The sequence below is a fragment of the Myotis davidii genome, unplaced genomic scaffold (assembly GCF_000327345.1).
Source record: "Myotis davidii unplaced genomic scaffold, ASM32734v1 scaffold238, whole genome shotgun sequence".
NCBI classification, from domain to species: Eukaryota; Metazoa; Chordata; class Mammalia; order Chiroptera; family Vespertilionidae; genus Myotis; species Myotis davidii.
In genome coordinates, this window is record NW_006293779.1 from 5,888,356 (window position 1) to 5,897,334 (window position 8,979).

Genomic DNA, 8,979 nt, shown 5'->3' on the forward strand with positions numbered 1-8,979 from the left:
CCTTGGTGGTCTTGGCGCACAGGATCTCCGCCTGGCCCATGAGCGTGAGCTCGTCGCCCGCGTGCAGCGTGAAGTTGTACACCTCGCTGTCCTCGCTGAACTCTCCCGACACCACCTGGGGATCCCGAACGTGGTGAGGCCTCACCGGGGCCCCAGGGAAAGCCAGCCCCGGAGGCTCTCCAGGACCCAGGAGGGCAGCCCCAGGGCTGAGACCAGACAAGAGCACTTGACTGGGGGGGTAGGAGGGGGGTATTAGGGACGCACGTTCCACCCCAGAGAGGCCACGTGGTTATCTCATCTAATAGCTTACTTGGAAAAGTTGCTCTAAGGATTAAATAGACTATGTATAGTGACATACCTTGAAAATATTCAATAAGTGATAACTTTTATCATTATCTTTATAATTTGGGTAATAATGCTCCACCCATTCAACAAGGCTACTGAGAATTAATGGATAAGAAAAGGGTTTATGAAGAGCTATCTGTACACAAGTGGGGGACTGTTTGCACTGTCCCCACCCCCACCACCACCCCTACCAGTGGATGCAAGGATAGACTTCCCTGAAAGGTCTCCACGTCAGGGCACGGCCCTCCACACACTTCCTCCTGCTTCATACCTTTTGCAGGAAGTTCTTCAGCCCAGAAGGTCATACATCCAGCTCATCTGTCGGGGCCCTTTTGTGCCAATGGCCTCAAGAGGCGGTCAGAAGTGACACTGTGACACCTCCTGGACCCCACCAGGGTCAGAGTTGCTCTGAAGGGAAGGGGACAGCATGGGGGCACCATGCCTGGGACCAGAAGGACTGACCTTGACACTGAAGGTGATGGCTTCCATCACAAAGATGCGGTCGGGAAAGACGCTGGCCACCTCCTCCACACTGCTGAAGTACCTCACTGGCTCCCGCACATCCCGGGCCTGCTCCAGGAGCTTGAACTTCCCTGCATAGGGGGAGATGCAGGCTGCTAGGGTGGGCCCACTTGCCGGGAGCCTGGCAAGAGACCTCGGGGTCCCCACGTATTGCTCCCCTCATCTCAGCCAGCCCGCTTTGGCACTCAGGTGGGCAGAAGGGCAGGTTTGTAGCAGCGTGGGTCACCTGGCTCAGACCTCAGGGGGAGGTGAGCATAGATCTCTAACCACTAGAGCCCAGCCCTCACCCCATGGAGAGCTGTGGGTGTGTGCTGAGGCTAGCAGCTGCCTCCCCAGAGAAACCCAAATGCAAACTAGAACCCACATACTTGGACGCAGAGTTGGCCTCTGACCGAACACCACTGTGGTACTGGGGATGCTGGCATCTAGCTTGGTCCCAGCCCCACTCTGGCTTGGTATGCCCATAGACAAGTCCCTTCTCCTCTCTGGGTCTCCAAGTCCTCATCTGCGGATGTGGGGGCAGATGATATTGGGCCCTACCTGGACCCGGCATGCTGTGCATCTACCAGGGGCTGCTGATCCACACTGATGCACTGGGCAGACCGGGGGCCCAGCCCCAGGCCTTGGAGGCACAGGAAGAGCCACTCTGACCCCAGCTCTGTTCCCAGACCCTGCCCCTGTCCAGCATTCAGCTCGACTGTCCCAGAGGCCTCTCATCTGAGCCCACCAGAGCCATCTGCCCCCTTTCCCCCTCCCTGAGGCCTTCCCAACTTGCAGTCTAGGGCAATGCATGTTGGCTGGCTCAGCAAATGTCCCCAGTGGATTCAGACTTTAAAGAATGGTGAAAATTGCCCTAACCGGTTTGGCTCAGTGGACAGAGCGTCGGCCTGCGGACTCAAGGGTCCCAGGTTTGATTCCAGTCAAGGGCATGTACCTTGGTTGTGGGCACATCCCCAGTGGGGAGTGTGTAGGAGGCAGCTGATTGATGTTTCTCTCTCATCGATGTTTCTAACTCTCTGTCCCTCTCCATTCCTCTCTGTAAAAAAAATCAATAAAATATATTTTAAAAAAAAGAAAGAAAGAATGGTGATAATCAATACAGCTGTCTCTGTGGAACTCTCTCACCTCACTGGCCCCACATGCTTTACGTGCCCACTGCGAACTGCCCTGACACCTGGACGGATGGCTCCTTCTCAGGCCTAACACAGAAGAGCGCTGTGTAGGTGAGAGGACGACTGGCTGAGAGAAGACAAGGTGACTCTTTAGCTTCTGTAGTCTTCCTGGTGGTTGCCTCAGTCATAGTCCATTCATTTGTTCATGCCACAAACACTTATGGAGCACCCACTGTGCGCTAGGCCCAACAGAGGCTGCAAACCTGGGCAAAACACAGTCTGCTTTCCAAGACTTCCAGATACAGTGGAGGTGACAGTGCGCGCCCAATGATGGCAGGATATGACAAGTGCGACAACAGACCCGTGACAAAAGCGCTAGAGGACCACTGAGTTGGGGGAAAGCTGCCTGGCAGCTTGAAGGGATCTTAAGAGTGAAAAGGGTTTGACAGAATGGACTTGCCACGTGGAAGAAAGAGAAGGAGCAGAAGCAGAGCCACCAAAGCGGACGGCCTGCCCCACATGGTGAGTGCCTGGAGGGTGGGACCGGAGAGAGTGATGACAGGAGGTGAAACAGCTTCTCGCTCCAAAAGGCCCTGAATGTCGAGAGGCTTGTGGAAGGAGACTGGTCAGACTGGAGTGACTTATGAGGGTCCGGGGCGAAGGAAGGGACTCAGTCCACCGGCCTGGTCAGAAATGGAGCCAGCGGAGCTCTGAGGCAAAACGAAACCCAGGGGTGTGGGTACCGGAGGCTATGGGGGGCGGGGGATAAATGGTGATGGATGGAGACTGGACTGGGGTGGACAGATGGTGTGTTGTAGAATTGTGCACCTCAAACCTGTGCATCTTTGTGATGGAAGTTAACCAGTGTCACCCCAATAAATTCAAGAAAAAGAGAAAAGAAAAAAAAAGCAACTGGAAACCTGGAAGAAGCAGGGTGTGGGGCAGGAGCTGGGGGAGCTGGTCAGAAGTACAGACCGAAGGCCACCGGCCTACGGCAGGCAGCTTCGCTGGGGGCAGGTAAGATGGCTCAGAGAAATGCTCACAGTGCGCTCCAAGCATGAACACGTACAGTTGGCATACAGTGCAAGGGGTTCTTGGGGCCCCTAAACCCAGAGGCAGCTCCCCCCGCCCCCTGGTGCAGGGTATGAGGAGAAGGTCAAGGGCAGAGCCTACAGCACCAACACCTAGACGCAGGAAGAGAAATGAAAGCCAAGGAAAGGAGGGGACAGTGCCCAGGAGAAAGTTGGGCCAAGACCCCCTAGGACCCAGGGCCTAGGTCCTGCCCTACCCAGTCTGAGACCCTGGTGGGAAGAGGCCTGGAATGTGCCACAGCCCTAGAGGGCAGAGGGATAAAGTGGGGAGGGGACCTGGCCAGGAGCAGTGACCTGCAGTCAGGAAGCGGCAATCAGTGTCTGCTACCATCCACCAGTGAGTGGTCCCCCCATCACCCCATCTCCTCCCCCATATCCACACACAACCCCCTCCCCCCATCACAAGCAGCCAGGCATGGAGAAATGCCCGCTGCCCCCTGTGGGGAGAGCTGGAGCCAAGTCAGGGCTGGAGCCAGGGGAGGATGTGGCAGGGAGGATCGATGTAACCATGGCAGCCAACGCCACCCCCGCCGCCCCCTCGGCTGCAGCCTGGAGCCCAGCACCGGTCATCACTGCCGGGAGGAAAGAAGGGCGGCCTCCTTCCCAGGATGATGCTCCGGCCCCTGGAAGCCTTTTCCTCCCCCTGAAGCCCCTCCGGGGCAGCTTCCTCTCCTGCCTCCCTCTCCGTGAGACCCGAGGTCTCCACGACTCTGGGGACCTGCTGACCCCACCTGCCCCTCCCCCTGGCCGCCCAGAACAGGACTGTCCCTCCCAGCGAGAAGCCGTCTTTCCTATCACCCTCCTCCCAGACCTGACCCAGGCAGATGCTCATAAGGGCAGGTAGATGCAGAGCGTGGAGTCAGGACAGGCCGGGCTGCGTCCCAGCTCTGCCACCACCCAGCTGTGCGAGTGACCTGGGGAAACTGTTTAATTTCCCATCTGTAAAATGAAAGATGCTACTTAGCTCCCAGGGCTCATCGGCTGCTGCTTCATGCGCCCCCGCCCCCTCCCTCCCCCTGCCGCCAACGCTGGGGAAGCAGCCCGGCCCCAGGCAGGACTGTGGGGGGGCTGTCTCAGAGGTGCCAGGTACCCCTACCCCCTGGGCAGTGGGCCCCGGGCAGCACCCCAAGCCCCGCAGCCCAACTCCCCTCCCCCGCCATCACCAGGGTCTGAGGCCGGCTGCTCCCGCCCGCCCTATTATTAATTCATTAAGAGGAACCAGCGAGCTGTGCACTCAGCTTCCTCATTAACCCACCAGCCGGGCAGGGCCCTCTCCCTCCTAGGGGCCTGGACCTCCCTTCCCCCATCCGGGCAGGCCGGAGCCGCCCACCAGAAAGATGGAGTTGGGGCTGCGACATCCCTGCAGCCAGCTGTCACCCAGAACGCCCTCCCCTCTACACACGCACTCGGGGAGCACCAGAAGGCATGGGAAAAGGGCTGGAGCCCCCACAGTTCCCTAGAAGGCTCTATGCCCTGGTTTCCCAAATTTGTAATGACATACACTGAAATGGCACACTCCCTTCAGTCACACTTCAGTCCCTGAGGACGATTTCTAATCTTTGCTTTTTATCCCAAGAAAAGACCTGGGACCTCTCCCAGGCTGGGAAGCTTCTGGCTGCAGCGAACCCCTCCCGGGCTCCAGGCCCAGGCCCAGGTCCGAAAGACCCTGGAGCGTTTCCTAATCTTTTAAAAGGGGTGTGAGACTCCGGGGCACCAACCTCCCAGGGTAGTTTGGAAAGAGCCGAAGCAGGTAAAGGGCCGAGTCCTGTCCCACTGGCTTCGGGGGGACCCAGGCAGGGCCAGAGGGGAAACAGCGGTACCGTCAGGAAGGGGCTGTGAGCCTTCCCCGCCCAAAGGGTCCCCAACATCTGCTGGGGGTGGAGAGGAGCAGGTAGCAGTTAAATCACACAACTGGGCAAGCTACTGGTGTTCGGGGGCCGTTTTCCGTGTGAGTTACACGGAGCTGACAGGACCCTGTCACAGGTTCGCTGTGAGAATGTGTGGGGCGCGGCTACGGTGTTTGGGCCAGGTTCCAGCCTCGGACTAATGAAAGGACAGGGTCCTCTCACTGCCACGTGCAAGTCCCAGCTGAAGGGCAGGGCCCTCCAGCACAATTATAGCCAACGGCTGTGGTTGTAAGCTTGAACCTATGGTCCAAACACGTGGCCCCACGTGCCTTGTGCTAGAGTTCAGGTGCATGTAGCTGAGTGAGGTTGAAACGAGAATGCAGTAAACAACCTGATCACGCCCCTGCTTTGCCTCGTGGCATCTGCTATAAAATAAAGACAGGGCTTGTGGGCGCTGTCGTTGTCTCCTCATCAGGGAGCAGCGTCCCACCGAGACCCAGCTTTCATTCTCTTGTCTGTCTTTTCTCAATCCTTTCACCCCCCACCCCCACTCAGGGTCACTGAACCAGGCTGAGCTGGCCTTCCTGGTGCAGTGCAGAACCTTACATAAGACGTCAACATCATATAGAACACAAATCAAAGTGGAAGTTCATTAGTCCACCCCCCAACTCAGGGTCACTGAACCAGGCTGAGCTGGCATGGCACATGAGGCGCCTGGGGCTGAGTATGCCATGGCCCTGCCGGTTCCCCACAAGAATGAAGTGATGAAAGCGCTCAGCCCGGTGTCTGGAATTCTGTGGGATCCTGGGCATTCCAGGGGGCACCTCTGGATGAGACCACCAGACCCCATCCCTCCCACACAGGGGACAGCAGCCCTGCCTTCCTGGTGCAGTGCAGAACCTTACGTAAGACGTCAACATCCTATAGAACACAAATCAAAGTGGAAGTTCATTAGCACAATCTTATTTGAAAGCCTAAAATGTTAACATTCACTTATAAAGTCCATCAATGAAAACAATTGGGAAAATCAAGACTAAAGTTACAGGTGCAGTCAGATTATCAGCCTGGGCACCTCTTTGTTTCTGACGATTTTAAAAATGTTTTTATTGATTTGAGAGAGAGAGGGGAAAAGAGAAACATTGATGTGACAGAGACATATCAACTGGTTGCCTCCTGCACACACCCTGGCCTGGGGTGGGGAGTGAACCCGAAACCCAGGTAGGCGCCCTTGACCAGGAGTCAAACCTAAGACCCTTCAGTGCAAAGGGGCGATGCTCTAATTGCTGAGCCACATCGGCCGGGCCATTTCTGAAGTGTTTTTGGTTGCACAGTACTGAGAAGATGCTGGCAGGAAATGTTCTGAGGATCTATACAAAAAAGGGTTAATGAGGCGGCTGGCGGTACAATACCAAAGGTCTCTGGTGAGGGTGAAGGTTAGATGTGTAGCATTTTAGAGAGTGAGGATGTTTTTAAAATCTGTTTACAATCTATTTTAAAATAAAATGTGAATCAGGGGTTTGCAACCAGAGATCCAGGACTCTACACAAGAGTAGAAAAACCACTGGGCCCTAACTCCAACCCTAACCCTGGTCACCAGCCCCGTCCTCACGCCTCCCTGGGGCTCTAAGGAAAGGCTAGTCACCAACAGCTTCCCCCAAACCTCCCCTACCCAGTACCCTCCAGCCTACCGCCCCCACCAGCTTTACACCATCTGTCCCCGGCTGGCACACCTGGGTACTGCAGGGGGATGTCAATCTTGGGCCCGATGACGTAGTGGCCTTCCTCCAGGGTGTGGGCCGTCACTGTTGTCCACTGGCGGCAGGAGTGAATGAGCAGGATGTCTCGCTCACTGACGCCCTCAGCATACTCCCCTGGGAAGGGGAAGAAGGACAGAAGAGGAAGGAGAGAAAAAGAGAACATTAGGAGGAGGGTCAGAGGAGAGAACAGGCAAGATGACCTCCTGACCTTCTCCCTAAGACCCTTCCTGAGGACAGCTCCCCATGGCCCCTGTCCAGGTCAGCAATGCTCTAGGGCAGTGATGGCGAACCTTTTGAGCTCGGCGTGTCAGCATTTTGAAAAACCCTAACTTAACTCTGGTGCCGTGTCACATATAGAAATTTTTTGATATTTGCAACCATAGTAAAACAAAGATTTATATTTTTGATATTGATTTTATATATTTAAATGCCATTTAACAAAGAAAAATCAACCAAAAAAAATGAGTTCGCGTGTCACCTCTGACACGCGTGTCATAGGTTTGCCATCACTGCTCTAGGGACAGACGGGGCTGCCAGCTGTGGCCTCACAGCTGAGTCAAGGCCCTCTCTCAGGGCTCGGGCTCCCGATGTGGCCTGAGCAACCAGCCCAGAAGCTGTTCTTCATTCATCAGCTGATTGGACTGCCTGCTGTCCCAGGCCCTCCTAGCAGATGAGCCCAGTCCCTGCCCTCCAGGACCCCGTAGGCCTGGGGGGAAGTGGAAAGAGATGTGAACAGAGAATATAGGCCAGGTGGGAGGCACTGAGTGGAGGTTGTCTGGGCTCACAGAAGGGAGCAGCAAACTAGCTGAGGATGGGGTGAGGAAGGGAGACTACTGAGCAGCAGACACTTAAGCTGGGCCTCAGAACCACCAGAACTCACAGTAGCAGAATGCTCAGCCCCCATGTCAGTGCCCAGGACAGGCCAGGCCAGGAGGGTCAGGTTGGAGAATGGAGAGAGTCCAGATGGGGCTGCCCATTGTAGGTCTAGCTGTGAGGGCCCCCCAGAGCCCCGAGTCACTCAGGCCAGGAGAACGGCAGGGCTTGGAGGAGCTGATTCCTGGGTCTTTTATGGGCAGCCCCTCTCCACCCCCTGCCACAGTCTCCTCCACTCGGGGGGACCTCCGAGAAGAGGGGAGAACCTCTCAGACGCCCATCTCAGAGAAGCTGCTTCCTGGCTCTCCCCGTCAGCACTTCCTGCTCCCAGCCTGCGGAACACCAAGGTGGCTGGAAAAAGGGGTGGACTAGACGCTGGAGGGGGCTAGTCCCGGAGCGGCACTGGGCAGAGGTGCTGAGAGGGGCCTGGGCCCTGGCGGCTCCAACCCCAGCAACGGTTTCCAGGGGAGCGGAGGGCTGGCCCAGCTTGCAGGAGGCGGTGGAGCTGTCTCCTGGCTGCAGCTGGCGGGCAGGGTGGCGGGAGGATGCCTCCTTCCCAGCCCCCGCAGACACAACTCACTAACTGTCCAACCAAATGGGAAATGATTTACTCTGATGGCTGGGAGCTAAATCTTCTGTTAATGGATTCCGCATTCCCACTGTGTGTGGGTGTGGGTGTGGCCGGGATGGGGGGTGGGGGGAGTCTTGAGCCTTCCTCCTGGGCAGAGGAAGCTCTGCTACTCTGCACCCCACCTCTTAAGGCGCCCCTAAGCCCCAGCCCACCCTTCTGGCACCCACTGCCATGATCATGGTCACCAACAGTGGAGCCAGCACAGCCACCCGGCCCACACCCCAATGACTCCACTCAATCCCATGGCCCCACTGAGGGGCCCCTTCCAAATGCATAGGGCACACGGGGACCTTCAAGACTTCCGGACACACTTTTGATCACATATTCACACCCACGGTGACCACAGCCACCAGGGTCATAGACAGCCGGGCCATCACACCAGTTCACTCACTCACTCACTCATTCATTCATTCATTCATTCAGCCGGTGGGTCAGTCCGACCACAATCTTCCTTCGGCAGGATGCTCCCCTCGGGGAGCCTGCGGCCCAGCGCGAAAACACGGCACTAACCATGGCATTGGGGGCGCACCGCGGGAGACAAGCCAGGGGTGCGAGGAGCATCCAGGGCGCGCAAAGGAGGCCCGAGCACAGTGAGGAGCCCCCGCCCCCGGAGCGGGAGCTGCCAGAGGACCGTGGGCAGCGGCCAGCATATTCCATGCGCTCGCGGACATACACAGCCTGCTGCCCACAGGACTGTCTCGGGATCAAGGAGAGCGGGGAGCCCGCGGCCGCGGCCCCATTAGCATGCAGGGAAGCGAGTGTGCCAACGCGGCCAAACCCCTATTCTTCTCGCGCACAAAA

At 57.1% G+C, this 8,979-nt stretch overlaps 1 protein-coding gene across 1 annotated transcript in view; it reads right to left on the minus strand.

Moving 5' to 3' along the window:
- GAREM2 (GRB2 associated regulator of MAPK1 subtype 2) overlaps positions 1-6,944 on the minus strand; it is an 11,730-nt gene extending 4,786 nt beyond the window's left edge. Inside the window, 3 exon segments of the mRNA XM_015566430.1 lie at positions 3-115; positions 808-938; positions 6,648-6,944. Of these exon segments, the coding sequence (XP_015421916.1) occupies positions 3-115; positions 808-938; positions 6,648-6,837 (434 nt within the window). The 5' untranslated portion in view covers positions 6,838-6,944.
- Between the last annotated feature and the right edge of the window lie 2,035 nt (positions 6,945-8,979).